The sequence below is a fragment of the Brachyistius frenatus genome, unplaced genomic scaffold (assembly GCF_029030835.1).
Source record: "Brachyistius frenatus isolate BFR_SWC_R1_liver_20210118 unplaced genomic scaffold, ASM2903083v1 Contig_3, whole genome shotgun sequence".
NCBI lineage: Eukaryota > Metazoa > Chordata > Actinopteri > Embiotocidae > Brachyistius > Brachyistius frenatus.
In genome coordinates, this window is record NW_027210602.1 from 9,298,200 (window position 1) to 9,320,384 (window position 22,185).

General features: G+C 40.1%; 1 protein-coding gene across 4 annotated transcripts in view; it reads right to left on the reverse strand.

Moving 5' to 3' along the window:
- The window catches only part of cacna1bb (calcium channel, voltage-dependent, N type, alpha 1B subunit, b), a 174,833-nt gene that overhangs the window by 20,503 nt on the left and 132,145 nt on the right, over positions 1-22,185 (reverse strand). For 3 of the 4 annotated variants that reach the window (XM_069705713.1, XM_069705721.1, XM_069705704.1), the window contains 11 exons: positions 21,960-22,097; positions 19,272-19,473; positions 18,610-18,774; positions 16,792-16,902; positions 14,236-14,319; positions 11,568-11,684; positions 10,256-10,321; positions 5,857-5,948; positions 5,577-5,727; positions 4,352-4,479; positions 1,828-1,924 (listed from right to left, as the gene is read on the reverse strand). In XM_069705713.1, coding sequence (XP_069561814.1) covers positions 1,828-1,924; positions 4,352-4,479; positions 5,577-5,727; positions 5,857-5,948; positions 10,256-10,321; positions 11,568-11,684; positions 14,236-14,319; positions 16,792-16,902; positions 18,610-18,774; positions 19,272-19,473; positions 21,960-22,097 — 1,351 coding nt within the window. Of the gene's footprint in view, positions 1-1,827; positions 1,925-2,987; positions 3,085-4,351; positions 4,480-5,576; positions 5,728-5,856; positions 5,949-10,255; positions 10,322-11,567; positions 11,685-14,235; positions 14,320-16,791; positions 16,903-18,609; positions 18,775-19,271; positions 19,474-21,959; positions 22,098-22,185 lie in introns of all 4 variants that reach the window. The other variant, XM_069705695.1, reaches the window with a different exon arrangement.

The following is a 22,185-nucleotide window of genomic DNA, read 5'->3' on the forward strand; positions in this document are numbered from 1 at the left end:
CAACAGCACAGTAGCGGGAGGAGAAAAACAGAAAAGTGGGAATGGGGAAAATAAAACGCGAGACTTGCTCTGAAGTGCACTGCTGCTCTCTGTGTGTCGTTGTTCCTGTCTTTCCCCGTCGATTTACAAAAACAAGAGTTATATTTGGAGAAGCGACCACGTCAGACCCAGACATTTTCAGCTGGGGCAAGGGCAGAGCCGCTTTAAATGTGATTCACTTCGACAGCTGTGCATGCACTGAAACCACTCACATTAAGTCTGTATGCTAAGAGGTAAGCAGCTGGCACAGGGACTACCTGAGGACTGCTCAAGTGTACACTTGACTCGCACTTCACGAAGATAAAAGTATTTCACATGATCACTGGGTCCATGGGCCAGGTTCTCTTTCACTGAAGTCAGAGCCAGAGATGATAAGAAGATGGTGAAAATGTTCTAAAATGTTTCATCTTGCAGTGATGTGAAATCCCATCAATAAATCCTTGTTAGCATCTGAATTCGGACGTGATCCTGCTCTAAATCACTTCTCCTGAAATTATTTTCCTCACATTTCATAAATAGTATTTTTATTTAAATCTGTAAACACGTTTTTGGCACTTCCCGGCACAGCTGCTATAATCTGATTTAGCCACTTTAGGCAGATAAACTCCAAAATAACTTTGTGTGTTAGCAAATATTAGCATTTTACAGATTTAACAGATAAAGGAATTGTTATTTGACTTGCATTGTTGTTCCTCATTGTAATCCATGGTAAGTTAATTCACTCTGCTTTTACAATTTATCCTCACTGAACCAAAAATGTCAACCTGATGATGTCGCTTTATGTCAGGTCGATCATCCTCTGGGAACCACGAATGAAAGTTGAATCGTAATTATCTGGTTTCCATCCTGTTGCCCTGTCAGTAAGTTGGTGTTGTGAAATGGTGGAATAGTGTTGCACTCTGCTCACTTTGGGGGAGGCTCTCTGGTGTTTAGAGCTTGGTGAGATTTTGGCACACAACATACATCGTATGGTTGTCAATGCTGATTGGTTAAGGGCTGCTCTGCGTCCATTAGGATGCAACAATTGACAACAATCTGCAATGGAGCGTGGCAACATCCTATCACTTCACGAAGTGAATTTGGGTCCGGTAATACCAGGCGATATATTTCCACCGATTCCTGAGAATAAAATTGGGCTCTAACCAATAGGTCTTCGTCTTCCTTCACCAGCTAATTGTCAGTTGTTAACTTTGTCAGTTTGTCTCCTAATAGTTGCTGGGCAGATGACCTGGATTTATTGACAGAATACAGCCACCTGCTGCAGCTGGAAACGAGTGTGCTGGCACTGCTCTAAAACCAAAAAACATAAGCAAAAAGAGGCACAAAGCTCCGTAGAGATGCAGGATTGGTAATAATTATCTGTTGGTTCAACATAACAAGTGGCCCCTGCCACATTTTACAGTTGTACATGGCTACCTTTAACCTTTGGCTAAATTCACAAATAAGCTTTTTTATTTATTTAATGTTTTACATACCAAATATTCTTATTTTATAAATTACCAGACTGTGTGGAGGTTTGTTTTTCTAATCTCTGATCTATCGCTGACCTATATTTATTCATCAGTGTCATTACCCTACAGTAGATGAACTGAGTGTACAACGAACCCTCACAGAGCAGGACAAGGCCACAGAGCTTCACAGATAAACAGAAAGAACATCACAACAGCAGGCCAGAAGATACCGACTGTGACACACGGACAGAAGCCTGAAGATGTTTGACAGGTGAAAGCGGGGAACCAGCAGTGAATGTGGGGAGGATGGGGGAGGAAGAGGAAGGAGTGATTCTACCTTATAGGCGACCCGGGGCGGACATTTCTTCCCCAAGCCTAGTGGAGGGGACATGTCGCGGAGCATCTCGTACATATTGCGGTAAGTCATGCGGCCGCTACCCGGAGGGGGAAGGTCGGTAGGAGCCCAAGGAAGGAGGTATGAAGATTTCCCAGGTGAGGAAATGTTGGGATTAAAAGGAGGAGTTATGGAATAACAGAAAGTGGTGAAATCCAAAAGAAAGAATGGGAGGGAGGGGAAAGAAAGGGGACAACACAGAAATCCTTGTTAATAAGATTTCCAGGATATCATGGCATCCGAGCTGGATTTACAGATTCAGGATTGGATCCCAGAGAAGGAAGGAGGGGAGGATGCTCCTGAGGATTCCCTGATGTTGGATGGAAGGATCCTGAAGGTGGAAGGTATGTATTTAAGAATGAGAGTAAATTTTGTTTGAAAGGAATATTCCACCAAAAAAAAAAATCTATCTTTTGAGGACCATCCACTGGCTCTATGCTTGAAAGGACACTCTGGAAGGTTTGTAGATTGGATTTAAAGCAACAACAATGGATTTATATTACGTCTCTTTAACTACTGTCTTTTATATAGTTCAGAAAGGTAGCTTTTTCAGCATACTGAACATATTGATCAACAGGTCCAACATAAATTATGCTGCAGGGGCACTTTGATCTTTTCTTTCTTTCTTTCTCTCTTTTTCTATGACTGCAGTCCATTTTGATCTAAAGGAGCAGCTTCAAACTTTTCAGAGCCACCTTTCAAGGTGGTTAGTAACTACGACTCAAAAACTAGATTTTTAGTGGAGTATTCCTTTAAGATGCCCTCTGTTTCTGCATGCTAAGAGACACCCGCAGTAACCAATGTGGAAACAAAGCACACAATGCTCTCTGCACTACCCACACTTCTATCACTCCTGTGTTTAGAAGCAGGAAAATATCAAAGACATTGCATCGGATGCCTTTTGTCTGAGCCTGACTTGCTGCATTGTTTCCTGCACTTGCCATGGTTACCTGCCAGCCGGTTAGTGGGGGGATCGATGAGCGTTTGTATGCGTGTGTGGTCGGGTCATTTTCTGGCACCGCAGGGAATGAGATCAGACAGTCACAGTCTGAAAACCAGCACAAGTCCCTTTGAAAACAAAAGAACTGTGTGGGAGTGCAAACCTTATAAGCCACCCTGTTGGGGCACTTCTTCCCCAGGCCGAGGGGAGGCGAGATAAAACGCAACAATTTGTACATATCCTGATAGCAAATCCTCCCGCTGAAAAAGATGAGACATGTTCAAGAGGTTAGGTCACAGGTTACTTCATTACATCCAGGTATAATCTGTTATCAGGTAGAGGGCATTAACATTCATTTAACTTTCAAGAAGTAGCAGCATAAAGAAAACAATGTACTTGGGGCTCTTATTTTTGTATTTTATATTTATAAATAATCTATAAATGTGTTGGTGTTTAATTTCAAACATTCAGTTGTGACTTGTCAATATACTATATTCTGTATGTTTTATTTTTCATTTCTGAACATAAAGCTCTAATTGCTCTTACAAATTCCTCTCCACAATTGCAAATACCTTTTTGTTTTTGACCAAAATGAAGTCAAATTATGTAACATGTTATGCAACAGGTGTGGATTATATATAAAAAAAATTAAAAAAAAGTTACTACCTGCACTGGTAACTTTCTTTGTACAAGTTTTGTTGATAAAATTAGGTTAAACCAATTAGATTTTCTCAAAAAGAAAAGAATGAAAACCAATAAAAACTGAAAATGATGAGCCTTAAATGTACTCGTTGCAGCATCTTGACATAATGATTAGTTAAAGCAGTTTGAATATGCTGAATGTTACTGCAGGCACATCTGAGAGCGGCTCATTCATATTCAAAGGAATAAATAATAATTCCTCCCTCGTAATGTCTGTCAGGTGATGGGAATTTCATATTTCACATGTCACACCTCTCCTGGAGTCTTGACTCACTGACAAGGCTCCTGCGAAGGCTTCGTTAAAATTTGATGAGTCTTACATAATGTGAGACAGATTACGTCTCACACTGTATCGCTCAAAACTTGCATTGTGCTTTAGTCAAGGTAAACGGTGTCGGGTCGGTGTAAAGGGCAGAATGAGTGCTGACATAAACCTGTATCCCCCCCACTGGAGGGATAGAAATAGTCTCTCTTCACACCACGACAGACTGAAGAGCTTTTGGAGCCCGCCGACTTATCAGGAAGGAGGGCTGAGTGGACGTCGAGCGGAACACTGGATTTACATGCATCAGTCCAGCCGACAGGGGAGTTCGTCACCAGCTTCAGCCAACACTCTGGGATCAGGCTTAATGTCATTCACCCGTCGCTGCTAAAACGGGATTTTTATTTTCCAGTTCCACATCACAGAATCAGCCTGCTGGAACCCAGAAGTCAATCTGAGAGTTTCCTGTTTCCTAGCCTACCTTTCTTTCAATAATAAACCTCCGCTCGCTGTCTAACACAGGGGGCTGTACTGCAGCTGTACCAGTGAGTAAAGGCACCTACCAGGCAGCAGGGTCATACTCCGCCCACACACGTATAAATTCATCGAGGTGATGGGGCCCCAGGATGGAGGCGTCCCTGGTCAGGTACTCAAAGTTGTCCATGATAACCGCGACAAAGAGGTTCAACATCTGGAAAAATAAATCATCAGAGTGTAAAATACATTATCAAATTACATTAATGAGTGAATAAGATTTTGTTTTTTCATTTCGATTGAAGCTATTACTCCTCAATATGAAATAGTTTGATACAGATTATGTAAACTACTGTATGTATTTCTACTTAAAGGACTGTATCAGGGGTTTTGTACGTTTTTGACCCAGAAATTGATAACTTCATATTACATACCAGCCTGGTATCACACCAAGCATGTAATACATCCATCAGTTCACTAGAAGAAAACTGTATCAGTGTCACGTTTTACCTCGCCTAAGCGTGAAAAGTACACGCATGTACAGAATGACCAGGGTCAAGGAAGAAGGTCATGTGACGAAGCTCATGAGACAAAGTGTTCAGAGTGATAAAGTGTGAGTACGGAGGAGGTCGGGGGTGGTCAGATAGAGTAAACAAAGGACTTCCACCCAGACGACTAATTTTTGAGTCTGTCAGAAAGCAAAAGTCAGCTTGAATTTCCTTTAAATAACCTACTAAGCATAAAGTCCCGTATTTAACTTGTATAAAAAAAAGTTAACTGATTCTAGTGGACTGACGAGTGTATCACACGCTTTGGTGTGATATCAGGTTGTTTATGTTACTGATAATCACTTGGGAAAGCATGTACTTAATGTCCTAAATGTAACTGTTCAGGTATAATTGGTATAACTTGCAACTGCATTGGGCCATAATGGCAACACGACTTGTTGGTTTTCTTTATTTTCTAAGTTTCATTTAAAAACATTCCATGAATTTGATTCGTGAATTCAAAGTTTGAGAAGTATTTTTAAATGCATTTTTTAAAAGAAGTTTCATTGAAAATCTGAAAAGACTCCAATAATATTGCAAAAATTCAATGGTTTAGTAGACCATCACTTCATTGAAAGGATTTTGTCTCATCAGCAGCAGCTCATTCACATTTTCCTCTAATTTTTGTCTTTTGCAACATTTTCTGAGTAATACTCACTGCATACAGTTAAAAAAAAAGCAGCTCATTCAAAACTAAAACATAATCTGAAGATGTATCATCAGACCATTTGGGAAGGCCCTCTGCTTTCCTCAAGGAGATACTGACCAGAAAGGAGCAGAGGAAGATGAAGGACACAAAATAGAAGTAGGCAAAGTCACTTCCACAATCCTTCCCCACAGTTCCTGAGAGTTTATCGCACGGTCGGTTACTGAGACACGCCAGCATGATCTCATGCCACGCCTCGCCTGTTGCGCTCCTGAATGATGCACAAATCACAGTAAAGGTACAAACACTGTACATACATATGGAAAGTTAATGTGCGTACTGGAGTTAGTGCTAACAGCAGTCAATGGAATATTAGAGCAGCATATGGAGGCAGGATTACCTGAAGAGAAGGGTCAAGGCCTGGAAAAAGGTCTGGAAGTTGTTGTGGTGATTGATGGCAGTATCCTCATTCAACTCGATGTTACCAAACACCTGAGGCAACATGAGAGCAGGTGCTGGTATAGAATACAAACCACCACATTTAAAGCCATACACTGCTGGCAGAGTTCTGCCTGGTCCTTAAACACAACACATACTCACGTCTTTAAAGGTCTGGGAAACGTTTTTTTCTAAATCAGTGTCTTACTTTGAATGTTGGGTCTGACATGGATATAGTATTTCCTGTCTTCTTGATTCTAGTTATTTCAAATAGGATAATCTTTGTGGTCATTGTGCTCATTTGGAATGATATGATGTTACATTCTTCGGTTAACCAATCAGGATACAGCAACATTTAAAATCACAAATTGATGACAGCTGGTGGATTGTTTGGTCACTGTCAGACACATCTGATTATATCACACTGGCACAGTCCTGATGATGCAGATTATTGTGGTTTTTGATTGCTAAATGATATCTAAGGCTGATTTCTTTCCAACTTTGATTGTTGCCTCTTTGGAAAGTGTAATTTGTAAGATACAAAGTAGCTACAGGATTATAAAGCCAGTTTTCAATGACTTGTTTACAGGAACTGGTACCATGTTTATTACCTCAACCCAGTCTAAGACAGGAGGCTTTGTACTAAAAATAAAAAGATCCAAAAACAGCACAAACAAAAATTATTAAAAAAAACAAAATCACATCCCAAATCATATCATATTTTGAGTTGGATCTGAGACAACTGTTTTGCGGCAATACAAATAGACCATATTATCATTTGACACTAAGGCATCCAGAGAAACATCATGCATACAATGATTTATGGTTTTGAATAGAAATTGAAATGCTTAAATTGCAGCCTTGTGCAAACTGCTTTGCAAAACAGTACATCACAAGCTAATAAAGCAAAAAACAATTACCCGTCCTTGTTTTTCTGAATCCATTATGTTTCATCTGTAATTAACTGTTATGTACTGTGTATCACCACTATTTATTATGTACCTTGTACTGACAAGTACCTTGTACTTTTTACTAACAAAATTCAGAAAATTAGACAAGCAGTAAGTGCCTCCACACCAATCACAGGATATGTGTTGTCCCCATCTCTAAATAATATCCACTCAAATAGCATGGCACAATTTCATTCAATCAACCATGGAAGCCTGGAAGACATTATACAACATCTGAAGTCCTCCTCCTGCTGCTTGGATATTCTACCAACACAGTTTTTCACAAATATTTCTACTTCATGACCATTGATCTTTTACAAATTAGAAACACATCCCTTCTCTCAGGTGTATTCCCACAGGCCCTAAAAGCTGCAGTTATTAAACCACTCCTAAAGAAGGCTAATTGAGACACCTCAATAATAAAAAATTATAGGCCAATATCAAACCTCCCTTTTTTAAGCGAAATAATTGAAAAAGCTGTTTTTCAACAGCTGAACAACTTATTGGTCGTAAATAACTGTTTTGATGTCTTCCAGTCAGGCTTTTGACAGCACCACATTACTGAAACTGCTCTTGTTAAGGTTTTCAACGACATCCACTTAAACACAGACAGTGGCAGAATTTCAGTCTTAGTATTACTGGATCTCAGTGCTGCATTCGACAATGTTGACCATGGCATGCTACTAGCCAGACTAGAAAACTGGGTTGGACTTTCTGGCACAGCACTTAACTGGTTTAAATCCTACTTGAAGGACCGAGAATACGTTGTGTCTGTAGCTAATTACACATCAGAGAAGACTAAAATGACATGTGGACTTCCCCAAGGTTAAATTCTGAATAAGAGGCCTTCTGTTCAACATCTACATGCTTCCACTGGCTCAGATTATGGAAAACAACAAAGTGTGTTATCATAATTATGCAGACGACACACAAATCTACATAACTATGTCGCCAGGGGACTATAATCCCATACAAGGGTTGAGTAAATGCATTGAACAAATCAACAACTGGATGTGCCAGAATTTTCTTCAATTAAACAAGGATACAACAGAAGTAATTGTTTTTGGGGCCAAGGAAGAACGATTGAAAGTCAGCGCTCATCTTCAATCACTGATGTTAAAAGCCACAAACCAAGCCAGAAGTCTAGATATAGTCATGGATTCACACCTCAATCTGAACAGCCATATTAAGATAATTACAAAATCAGCCTACTATCACCTGAAGAATATGTCGAGGATTAGAGAATTTATGTCTCAACAGGATTTGGAAAAACTTGTCCATGCATTCATCTTCAGTAGACTCGACTCGTATAACGGTGTGTTTACAGATATCTCTTAAAAGTCAATCAAACAGCTGCAGCTGATTCAGAACGCTGCAGCTTGAGTCCTCATTAAACCAAGATAGTGGATCACATCACTCCAGTTCTGATGTCTTTACACTGGCTTCCTGTCCAACAAAGAATTGACTTTAAAATCCTGCTGTTGGTTTATAAACCACTGAATGGTGTAGGGCCAAAATACATTTGTGATCTGCTGCTACCTTATGAACCATCCAGGCCCCTCAGGTTGTCTGGGACTGGTCTATTTTCTGTTCCCAGAGTCAGAACTAAACACGGAGAAGCAGCATTCAGTTGTTATGCTCCACATACCTGGAACAAAGTCCCAGAAAGCTGCAGGTCTGCTGAGACCACCAGCTCCTTTAAATCAAGATTGAAGACTTTTCTTTTTGCTGCTGCCTTTCTTTGAACCAGATGTAAGGATGTTGATTAATTTCTTGTATTTCTGCATTTTACTACTGTATTTTATTTCTTAACTGCACTGTAACTTCTTTCCTATTTTTAGCTTGTTCATTTTTTAATGACTGCTTTTCATGTTTTAATCACTGTTCTTAATTGTTTTTAAATGTCCTTTTCTTTAGTCTTATGTTTTGATGATTTTAATGTTTTTATGTGAAGCACTTTGAATTGCCTTGTTGTTGAAATGTGCTATACGAATAAACTTGCCTTGCCTTGTACTTAATTTTAACTCCACTGCATTTATCTCAGTCTTTGTTGATCTGAACTGAAATTAAACGGTAAAAGAGACAGAGTGGATAAGTGCCATAATGTATGAATGTCCCACTGTGGGTCCAATAAAATACCCTAGAGGCTCCTCTTAAATATTTATCTGCCACTCGGCATGTCCATGCTGCTGGCCTATAGACACTGACTGCTGGGCCCAGGAGACATCTGACAGTAGTCAAATATGCATGTAGCATCTCGACCCTGTACAGGAACACCAGCTGCTTACTTTTCCAGCACAAATAATATGAGAACATTGCATTTGAGAAGAATGAGGAGGAGGTATATATCTGCTGCCCCTACAAAATGGCTAATGATCCACTGAATCAAACACCTGTGTGATGCAATCCATGGCAGTAGTCATGCAATACATATTTAGTTTGTAGTTGTAACTTCATAATAATGTATTTTTACTGAGAGTGCATTACATGTGCTGATTCATCTGTACAGCAGAGGCAGTGAAAACCTGGTACCTTAAACACACAAATGTCATCAGCAGTGAGTCCATCCATCCATTATCTATACCCGCTTTGGATGGTGGGAGGAAGCCGGAGAGCCCACGCAGGCACAGGGAGAACATGTAAACTCTGCACAGAAAGTGCCCAGGCCCGGATTCGAACCCAGAACCTTTTTGCTGTGAGGCGATAATGCACTGCACCACTCAGCAGTGAGTCCCAGGTTTGATTCCCTGCCTGCAAAACATTTACAGCACTTCATTCCTCTACTCCTACTCCAAACATATCCTGTAGGTCTACACTGTGTCTATCTAACAGAGGTAATGCCAAATAAAACATTTTTTAAATGTTTGTGGTGCTGCTGTACAGACCCAATAAAACAGAGTTTACACTAAATGTAATTTGACGCAACAAGTGCACAAACAAAGTCTCTCAAAGAGTTGTATCAGCTCCTAACTGATCAAATCCCAAAATATGTGAACATCAGGAGGGTTACAAACATCATGCCTATGGAGCGGCTGTTAGGTTGATATTGTTCATACGTTTCTTTTATTACTGATCTTTAATCTGGCTTTAGGAGAGAGCGTCAGTTTGTGGACACTGCTGATATTTGAGCCTATCCATACTCTATCATGACAGTCAGGTATGATATCGTATGTTGATCAGTAAGCCTTAAGCCTTTCAGTGATTAGTGATTACTGACAGTGACCAAGTTCCCCTACCATCAAATCCCTAAATCTGAATAATAGGTACCACAAGTACAGTTTTGTACTTGTTTTGTACCCCTTGTAGGTCCGAATGCTTTGTACTGTGCCCGAACCAGATTACACCCCCCCCCCCCCCCCGGACCGTGACATTCACATTTTCTTCAGTCCAGCTGGTCACGTCACAACTCACCTGCATTCCAATGATGGCGTAGATGAAGAACAGCATGGCAATGAGCAGGCAGACATATGGCAGGGCCTGAGAACACACATAAACCAGGTTAAAGATGTTCACAGCAACAGATACATGATACCAACAAATTCCACAAATACCCCTTTCTCTCTCCTGGAAACAAATGCACACAGAGCACACAGCCTGTGTTTTGATCTCCCCTTCTTCTTGTGTACACACACACACACACACACACACACACACACACACACACACACACACACACACACACACACACACACACACACACACATTGAGTTGCAAATCTGATTCACCACAGAGGACAAGCACCCTTGTAGGATTTTACAGTCTTGTTTAAGAAGCCGAGCAGTCAACCTGACCTGCGGGGTTGACTCTTTTAACCAGCTATTTATATCGCTGCAAAGAGGAGCCCAACGTTTGTTGTAATTAAATAGCCACCTTTTAACACTGTGTAGCTACTGTCCATTTTCATTGGGCTTAAAAGCTCTCACCGCTGACATTAAACCTGCTATAAATTCCCTCAGCCGCAGCCCCAGCGCTCCACATTTAACTCAACTTGTCCCAGGGGATTTAGAGAGCAAACCGGCGCTGTGTGAAAATCTGAACTGCTTCCTGCTGAGAGCTATTTAGTTCGATTTTAGCAGTAACAGAGGAATTCTGCAGCACGCCTCTGCCTTTTTTTGAGCCCTCTGTTCCACTATTGGTGCTTTGTGTGATATACATTTACTCAACTGGAAACCTACCCAACTGACTTTGATTGCATGATCACTTATGTCCTATCAGTATAACTGCTTTTGCCTCTAAGACACGGAACATGCAATTTACAAATGGACCGCCAAGCTTCTTACACCTATCCTGAGCATGGAATGTATATAAAAGAGAACTTAGCTTCTAAAAAGCATCCGGGTCCATAGACTCCCATTCAACTTGTCTCGTGACACACAAAGTCTTTTTTTTTTTTTCACCCTCTAGTTATTTTGGATTTATTAGCTAAAGTCACGCCTTCTTGTTCGTTTTCTGGTGATCCATCTGAAAATAATCCCATAATTAATGAAAATATAGGCCTCAAAAAGCAGCGTTTCTCAATCAAATTGAGTCAGACCCCGGCCTCGCTCCTCCCAAGGTCGTCAAAACAAGGTCACTTCTGGCTCCAAACCGCTCTAAACTAGCAAGATGGTGACGGCCAATACCCAAAATTGGGGCCTCAGAACGAGGTCACTGTTGGTTCCCGCTTGATCCAGAGGCACATACTGCGAGTTTGTGTGTTTAGGTTACTCTGCATTGTTGTCACCTTGAAGGACTGAACGAAGGTCCACAGCAGAATGCGGATAGTGTAGCCCTGCCGCAGCAGCTTGATGAGACGAGCCGCTCTGAACAGCCTCAGGAAACTCAGGTTGATCATTTTGTCCTGGGAAAGAAAAATAGGAACTGTGATGTATTATAATATATGAGGGATTTAAGGCAATACTATGTCAAAGAAGAAATAATCACATCCTTGCTCTTATGGTTAAAAGGTAGAATTAAAACAAACCCTTGCTCAGGTTATTACACTTCAGGTGTTCCTGCTACAGCCATACATTGTCTGAGTAATGTTATCATACTTTATGTGGATATTCCTGTGCAACTGGCAAAACTGAGACAGTTTGTTGATGCTTTATGACTCTTTGTTGCCAGCACTGGAGAACGGTCTAGTCGTGCTCATATACTGTATCATTCTAGAAGAAAGAAAAATGCTTTGGCTCATTTGTATTTCTATTTACCAGTCCCAATTATTCTTGGTGTTGCTAAACCCAGGATGCAGCAATGGTGCCATTGGCAAATATTGTCTGAAGGAACTTGTTCTAATATTTGCACGTGGTAAGGCAATACTTGGTATTAAACCGGCTAAATCCCCTCAAATATACATATAGCCTTCATGGATGATACAAGTTTTTGACAAAACGTTTTCGCGTGTAGGTTGCTAACTCTGAGGTTTTGGTTGTTTCCCCTTTTGACAGGGATTTTGAAAACAGTAACACACTGATCGCAAAAGGGAAGAAAAAGAGGAAATAGGTGACTAATGGCACGTTCATACGAACAATCTACACCCGGGACTAATACACAAGAGGAGGGCAGCACGGCATTACAGTGGTTCGCACTGTCACCTGACTGCAAGAAGGTTTTGTATTCAAACTTGTTGGCCTTTCTGTGAGGAGTTTGAGTGTTCTCCCTGTGTCTGTGTGGGTTTTCTCAGGGTACCCCTGCTTCGTCCTATAGTCCAAATAAATGCGTACTGGGTTAATTGGTGATTGGCCATAGGTGTAAATGTGCGCATGATCAGTGGCTGCTTGTCTCTTGTGTTCTTTCTATTACTGACTGCCAAACTGTTAAGGGTTTAACAGACAGAAGTATCACAGAATTGGTTAAAACAAGCTTGCTAATAAAAAAAAACTTCTCAAAATCAAGGCAGGCAATGACTAGATCACATGTATGAAAATATGTGTTTTCACTATCTTTCCCCTCAACATTTCATTAAATTTGAATGGTTAAGAATTTGCACTAGCAATGCAAAACTGTCAGCCTTAACAAGACTGAGACTGATATGGCCTTAAAATATGTTTTTTACCAAGCACAAAAAATGCCAGTGGGGGAGATTATGTAATCCAGCAGCTATACAAGTCAACCAATTTGTAGAATTTTGCAGAATCAGGGCTGTGGATCCTCAACATTGTTATGCAATCGACAGAAACTCCATTGGCTCATCATGACTAGATGACTAGTTGTGGTGTCCATGTTGACCTTAAATCTTATGTAACTGTAGTTACTCTGGATGGTCTTGCTTCACACATTTCTAACAGTCTTTCTTTTATCTCACACTGAGGATTAATTTTAAAGCAGACACTTCAAACTACAACTGAGGGAGAGAACAACACACACTGACGAGGGAATTGACAAAATCAGCGGCCAACAAGAAAAGCCACTTACCATCTAGAGGTGTCAGATGTGACAGAAGGGGCAGAGTGAGGGCACAGGCGCCAGGAAAGACACAGCAGAAGATGGACACAGCGAAAAAGAAAACAGAGAAGGAAAGCGAGAGAGAAGAGACAGAAAAGAAGACTAATGATCACGTGAAGAGAAAGTCACACAAAAACCCACTTTGCCACACAGAAAGCTACAGTAACCTGCCTCAGTCCTCACTGTGCACAATCAAATATTTATCTGTTTTCATTTTTCAGAGGAAAGTGAATGTTCAGGAGTGTAACAGCAGCAACACTCCTCCTGTCAGCCTATGGCTGCCTTTGTCTTACACGCTGATTTTCATGATTTCATTTTGTTGCTTTCAGTTTGCTCGGCTGAGATATAGATCGGAGGACTGAGACTATGAGGGCATAGCAAAGCATGACTTCAACATCCATGATTTAGGAAGCTGGAAAATGTGTTAAAAAGACCCATTTTAAATGAAAATAAATACATGTAAATCTATTGTTTTTTTTAATCTGTAAGAAATTAAATTGAAAATCAAAGTGACAACACTTTTGATGATTAGACAATTAGGAGGAAACATTAATATTTCTGAATTTCAAACTGTTGAAAAAAAATTAATAATTTGAAGACAAAGGCATTCAAATTATTTCATGTAATTTCAACATTTGTGATGGGTATTTTTAATCATATTCCAGCTTTTTATAGGCAAAACAATTCATCAAAAATGGAGGATAGTTTAGTTGAAAACGGGAATAATTAACACTTGCAGCCCTAAAGTGGATTATATTCTCTATAAGAGTAAAGCATTGCACATAAACAATTTTCCATCTTCTACTGCCATTATCACAGTCCTACTGATTGGATATGATCTACATCCTGCCACAGTGCACCTGCAGTTGTGAGCATGCACTGAAGCTTGATATTCATGTAGGAAGTGGCCCCTGGGAGGCCGGTCGATGGAATGACACTTAAGCTGGGTCAGGTGCAGATCTTACGTTTATCTCTGTGACCAAAATGTCTGTGATGCTTCCAATTACAGTCACAAAGTCAAACACATTCCAGGGTTCTTTCAGGTAGTTCTGAAAGACAAAGAAGACACAAAAAAGAGGTTGGCCAGAGAAAGTTCATTGAAACCTTTGAAATGTTTGGTGCAGTTCTGGGTGCACTATGGTTTTGTGTCTTTTCATAATCATAGACAATTGGAGAGTTGTTCAAAACTACCACCTTTTCAAACCCTTCCTACCTTTTCATATCAATGTTCAAATGGCTTCATTTATGAAGAACTTCTCTTTAAATGGTTTTATAATTTGCGCACACCAACAGCATGGAGCTACCAGGCAAGGTGGTAGCCTAAGACACTTGAATATGTGGAGCCGGGGCCTGCCCATGGTGATCAGTGGAAGACCCACTGTTTGTTCACTGTATTATTATCTTGTACAGATGCTATTTTGGTTCATGTAGTTTATGTGCTGCAGAAAACTGTGACACAAAAGAATTTAAACCTGTGATGGAGAACAACAAATCATGAAACATCACATTTTTCTAAAAAGACCATCTACACCATCCGGTGTCACTGGTAAGGGGTTTCGTCAAAGTACGAGCTGCAATCAAAAAAGAGTTCGTAGGCAAACTTGTGTTTCATGAGCGCCTGTGTTCCAGACATTTTTCTGACACTAATACGTGTGCATTTGCAATTTCACCATGAAACTGAAACTTGAGCTCAGAATGTACATCAAGTTTTGTGTCAAACTCAGGAAATTGGCAACAGAACCTTGGAATGTTTTAAAAAGCCCAGAGCAATAAAGCAATAAGCCGGGCAGAACGTCACTGTTCAAGATTGAAGATGACCTATCAGGACAAGATTGCAACCAGGTGGGTTTTCGTTAAAGTTGTGTTTCCACACCATTAATTTGTCCCCCGGGGTCAGACTGTCAACACAGAGTTCTACTGTGATATTCTGAAGCATCTGAGAGAAAACATTCGGTGCACACCACGGGAACTGCGGCACAATGGCACTCCGGTTCTTAAACATGACAACGTGCCCACTCACAGTGTGTGAATGAGTTCTGTCCTGCAACAACCCAATGACTTTTCTGTTTCCCAAAATGAAGTTCAAGGTGTAGGGTCACAGCTTTGACCCTGTGGAGTAAATCCAGCGCAAATTGCAGATGGTAAAGGACTGAAGGAGCAGTTTTATACACTATACAGTATAAATCAGCTGTGAACAGCAAATACTGGATCAGCTATTTTAATCTATAGCTCAATGTGGACTATTTTACTAGCATTCCAGCTTCAACCACAATAATATTAACGTTTTGATGCCAATTTAAAAACATATTTAGGACATGTTTATGTGCACTTTTTGCATTATTTTTACGCATTTACTCAGAGTATTTCATATGCTCTTATTGATAAAAAATCACCAGACTGGCAGCGATGAGACGTAAAACAGGCACGAGATGTGCGATCTCAGTACAAAACAAAGTCTCATTATCCAGCAAAATACGGATAACTTGTTTTGTGTTGCCTCATTTGAATGAACCTCAGACCTGATCCTGCCTTTCCACACATCTATACACCACGTGCTTAACGCTGGACATCAAAACACCACAGGCCAAGCCAATTCAAAAATGGAAATTGAAAGATTTCTGCAAATTATAATGTTATTTATCTAAATTGACAGAGTTAAAAGTTTATGTTAAATATGCAAAAGTTGCAAAGGTACAGTATATACAACTTTTTCTCAAAAAATTCTCACCAGAAATACAAAAATTAAAAACACAAGAACGTTCAAAACACAGAAATCTAGGAATCTCTTTGGGCACACAAACCTACACAGTATGAGCATATACGTACAACTCATACTCATACATAAAAAATGCTGACACAATCCCCCGCATATATTAAGAGCTGCTGCCTGTAGCTTGCATGCCTTCAGACTGGTCAATCATCCAGATACTGAGGGCTCTGCTGCTGCTGCGGCGTCTCTTTAAAATGCAGCAGCAGAGCATTTATAAAGGCAGATGCGAGCCCAGTCATCAGGGCTTAACAGCTAAACAGGTGGAGGTAAGTGGTGTGTGAGAAAAGCTATTTAATAAATGGGCCTTGGAAATGGAACAGAACCAGAGATTAAATGCATCGCTGCAGGCTAGACGGCCCCATGTTGGGTGAAGATTTATTATTTTTGTGCACTCTTCCGTTCAGCCTTTCTTTTTGTTACGAGCCCACTCCTCCCTCTCCTGCACTCAAGACGTTAAAAACTACATAGCACCTTTTACTTCATGTTTTTGACTGGTTATATATCCTGTGATTGTTTATATGTACTTTTACACAAATATAATCACAATACTTCAATAAAAAAGCAATGCAAGTTTCTCTATGTGTGACTGTCGATCACTATAAATGGTGTTATAAAAGATCACATCTTGGGAATTAGTATAACATTCAGAAGAACCATATCTAATTAACTTAACTCTTGTGTGTAAACAGACAGACAATGTAAAAGTGAGTGACTCCAGACTACAGTGCAGCATATGGACTGAACAGCTCACCAATGGATTGAAGGCAATAATCTTGAGGATGCACTCTAGTGTGAAGAGGCTTGTGAAGACAATGTTCAAGTATTTCAGCATGGACTCGTACAGGTCTGGAGCTCCGTAGAACTGAGGACACAAGGTGGAACACATACTGTTTAAAGATGTATAAGTAAGACTCACAATAAAGGTGAAAAAATCATGTTCTTCACCCCATTTACTACATGTATCCACTTAATCTGTCTTCGACAGATACAGCAGACGATGCTGAGAACTATAAATGTAATTGAAGTACAACGGATCACTTCTATTTAATTGCTCACATCCACTAGTGAAATGTTTTCATGGTGAAAATGCATCTGTCAATGCCAGCACATATTTATATTTTAATCCTCTCATATATCAATAGGAACTGTGTATATCTGCTGGGATAATGACAGGTGACTATGACAGACAGTGAAAATATGTGGATCTGTATGTGTCTGTGTTGAATGCTGGTTAACTTCAGCCCCCATCCAAGATCACAACACAGACTAAAGGGTCGTGGTTTGCTATTAAACATACAGATACAAAGGATTATGGATCACCATAACACTTTAATCCTCCCGCTGTCCTCGGGTCAAATTGACCCGCAGCTGTGAATAAAATAGAACTTGGTTGAACAAAGCTGCGGGTCAATTTGACCCAAGGACAGCGGGAGGGTTAAATAGGTACTCAGAGTTTACACAAGAAAAGCGGTAGACTAGAAATCGTCAGACACGACAGTATAGGTCATCTGGAGCCAGCTAAATACAGTACGACCCATATTTACATTTATTGTGACCTCTAGTGGCCGTAATCATTATGACGGGATCAAAAGCAGAAATGAGTTGAGGTAGTATATCCGCAGTATAAAGAGTGACAAAGTCAATACAGGGAGGAGGTCAGGGGTGGTTGGATCGATCAAACATTGGACTTTCACCCTGGAGACTAAAGTTAGTGTCCTGGTCAACGTTGTCTTATGTTAAGTTATGTAAGTTAACTAACGTAACATATTTAACTAACATCACGTATGTAACTTATGTCATGTACTTAAGGTACCTTTCATAACAAAAAATACTTATTTCAACTCAAATCAGGGTCCTAAACCTAACCAGGTAGTTTTTGTGCCTAAACCCCAGCAAACTGTGTGTGACCAATTCCAAATGTTAACCATGTGTGTGTATTATTGTTACCATGACAACAAATGTCAGGTACTTTCCAACAGTCATACTTTGTATGTGATTTTGGCAAATTACCTATTTTGTTGTTCAGGTACAAGGACATGTTGGTCCTATAGAGTGCGCTGAAAACACTCATGTACTGTATGTCCTTTTTGGATTTATTGGAAAAATACCTATTCTGTCGTTTTGGTATGAGGATGTGTTGCAATGATTGGTTCATGTAAATAGTTTTCTTTCCAGAGTTCCTCTCTGGCACCAGCCTGCATTATCTAAACTGACAGTTTCATTCCTGTAGATATTTTCTCCTATGAATAAAGTATGAGTAAAGTCACAATGGCTCACCCTAAAAGCAGGAAGTTGTGTTAAACATTACTGTCACAGAGGCGGTGGTGTTTAAATTATTGGCTGTTTCAAGGCCAGACCAGTGTTGTTGTTGTAACTGTATCTTTGCCTTAAAACCTAAATTATTTAATGGTACATTTATAGAAACATCTTCTACAATCCTTTTAAATATTTCAACAGTGTTTTGTGTCGTACTGGGAGCTGCATAAGTACCACTGAGCCAATGCACTACTTTTTCTTGGTATCTGAGAGGAGGTGGCGCTTCTCCTCATTAGCAACAAGAATAACTGACCTTCATCATCAGCACAACCGTGTTGAGGGCGATTAAAGTCATGATGGCATACTCGAAAGGAGGCGAAACCACGAATTTCCACATCTTGTACTGGAAGGACTGCTTGTTCTCAGGCATGTATCTTGTCAGCGGCTTGGCATTGATGGCAAAGTCAATACAAGCCCTCTGTTTGCAGAAAAGACGAAACAAAAACAGATTGTGTTTTAATGCATCTGAGAAAAGTGTTGGAATTCAAATCTGAAAATGAAAGACAGCTTTGCACGCCACTAAGAATTTCCAAAGTGTTTTGTATTATCAAAAGATGAGACTATGAGTTGAAGCTGTCTGATCACTCGCCAAATACTTTACAGACAAAACACAGCATGATTTTTACAAACTCTCCGTGAATTGGAGATGAACAGAGTGAGAAGATAAACCCAACTGTTTTCTTTTTCAGCGCTTTATTCTCTTCAAGAGAATTGTAAATCATGTTCAATTTAATTTGCCTGAAAGTGATATTTTGAAGAGGATCAGCAAGACCTCGGATTTCTAAAAAAGATAATGTGTGATGCAAGAGATACACATTTTCAGAAACTAGTGCAGCTGGAGAAATGATCAGTATGCAGGGGAGAGGAGCATTTGTTTTCCAAGAGCAAAAATGAAAGAATGAAAGACTCTCCCACCTCATTCTTCTCCAAGCTACACTCTGACATGGCCTTGTCTCCCTGCTCCTGGAAGGTGATGATGATCAAAGCCACGAATATGTTGACAAAGAAGAAGGGAAACACCACAAAGTACACCACATAAAAGATGGATGTCTCCATGCGGAAGCCTGGGCTGGGGCCCTGGTCCTCATATGTAGCATCCACCGAGTGCTTTAGGACCCTGAAAAGAAGGAAAAGTTGCACTGATTAGAGATTTTTAACCACATAGATACACAACAGGTGATAAAGTGCTGTAATACCTTGTAAAATATCTGTAGAGATACAAATAATTGCACGTCCTTCTTCTGCCTTTTTACTGAAAGTGGCATGTCACTCAACCTCGACCTATCAGTCTCTTACCTCAATAGGTCCCTCCATCAATGAAATGTTTTCTTGTTCCTTCATCCAACTGTATGTGATCCGAGCTCTGCTACTCTGCCTATTAGAGTAAATTGCTTGCTAAATCTCTGATATTACATCCATCTAATGAGGACCATCAGATTACAAACAGACAGGACAGCTCACCTTTACCGTCAGCCCCCTTTACCCTGTACCTCACTAGAATAAATCCTGTGGAATCTAGAAAGCTTGATAAAATAATAATGGAATCAATCTGTATTAATCAGAGAATCTTTTCCAAAATGTCCTGTCATCCTGCCCATAGAGGTTTCTAAAGATTCTCACAGGATATTTATAAGGAAATAAATTAGTTATGGCACAGTCTGGAGCCCTGTGCAACTTGAACAGAGGACATTGTGGAGCACTGGTGGGCCCAGATTTTTTTTCTCTGCCCTCACAGATTAGCACATGCTTGATGGTTCTTGAACAAACTTTTTCATCACTTTTTTCACACTTTCCATAAATTGATATATGATTTCTTGCAACATGATGAGAAACTGTCCTGCAAGTGGCCAAAATGACAAATGTTTACCTTCAGTCCTCCAGTGGCTGTAGTAATGTAACATAGTAATGTAGCACAGGAGGAAGTGGGGTAAAATCATTATAAAGCCCAAATTATAATGGTGAATGGAGGGGTCATTTTAACACGATGGACTGCTGTTTGTCTCCCATTTCCAACCAAAAGTCAACTTTACTGGTTTTAAACCATGACCACAAACCTCAACTATGTGTTGGCATGTGTATAATGGAAACCATCAGATTATTTGAGCATTTACACTCCAGGCCACTAGGGGCATAAACATGGCAATAGTGCTGGCCGTCCCTACTTGGTCATATAATCATAGACTGTATATAAAAATGGACGGAGACTCCGGGTCTGAAAAGTGAAACCAAAGTGGAAGCGCCCAAAGTGCAATACCACTAAGGGTCACTGGGGCTGGTTCTAAAAAAAAAACTATGGTTTGCATTAAAAAAAAGTGTTAACTTCTCTCATGAAGTACGAAGTCAATAATTTTCTTTCAAGAAGTTATTATGGTGTCATTAACTAAATTCACATCCTCTGAACAGTGTTCTGGTGGTCCTTCTGAAAATAAAGTCATAATTAACTAGACATTAGGCCACAAAGAGAGCTATGTTTGGGGGCGTCAAAATGTCAGACTCAAGGCTTCAAAACAGCAGTTCATAAACTACTGGTTGACATCGCTGTGAGTTGCTTCTTCAAAATAACGCATCTTTGGCCTTAGTTGCTGTGTTTGAAACTATGGGAAACTATGATTATTCTGTAAGTTTGGACATATCCAACTTAGTGCTGACAGTATCAATACCCTAAGAACCCAACAAATATGGCTGCCTCACGTCAACCAAAGTGTGTTGTTTACATTCATTCAATTAATTTATTATGGGCATTGTACTATTTTGTCTTTGCCTTTTTATCCTCCATCCAACCAACTCTGCCATCATATGACGACTAGCAGGTGGTAAACATGGGAATCCTTCCCATCTCTACATCTACCCATGTGATATGAATGTGACATTAGGGTGGACATTGGTACGGTCATTACTGGAGGTGCATTTGAAACTTTGGAATCTATTAAAATAAATTCTCAGTGGGACAATTAGAAGTGATCAATCGTGCACCTTCAAATCAGCTCCACTCATACTTGTCCTCCATCTTAGTTCAACTGACTTTATACTCTTCTTGTTGCTTTTAGTTTTGTATCTCAGAATGGTCACGGTGTAATTGAGCTGTCAGGATTTGTTTAAAAGTGTGTGATTTTAGATGATCCTTACAAGCTTGCGCAGTTTAACAATTTACTTCTCATCTTCAGTAAAGTACAATGAATGAAATAAGCAAACAGGCATGAACGGCCCTTGACAGAGATGATAATGGTGATTTAGCTGCTTGCGGTACTTTAGCCCAGGCGCCGAATGGCAGACCGAAGCCATCTACGCAATGAGATTTGATTGCATCTTTAGAGGATGCACAGTAATTAAGCCTGGGAGAAATCAGATGCATTTAATTGCGCTGTACTATTTACCTCCAGGTGTTCTGAGTGTCTTTCAAGAATAAATCACAAAGGGAAATTTGAACATGAAGAAGACACGAATGCTCTCGATACTCAAGCACTGATTATCAACTATAAATTGTTCTTTCTAATTTCATAGTTTCATATTTACGATGAAAACAACTCTGTGTCCAGCTGACTTACGTTTAATGTATGAAAGGTGAAACCTAGATGAAAAGACGTGAAGGTTATCCTGACTTACACCGGCCAGCCCTCTCCAGTGGAGACGGTGAAGAGCGTCAGGAAAGCCCAGAGAACGTTATCGTAGTGAAACTCGTACTTCTTCCACTCTCTGGGCTGAGCCGCTACGTCATTCCTGTCATAGTCCAGAAACTGACCCCTGAGAGGGGGCGGGGGGAGAGGGGGGAATCAGGAGAAGAGATTTTTCAAAAAGAGAGGGAAAGAAAATGTGAAAAAAGGGTTAAGCC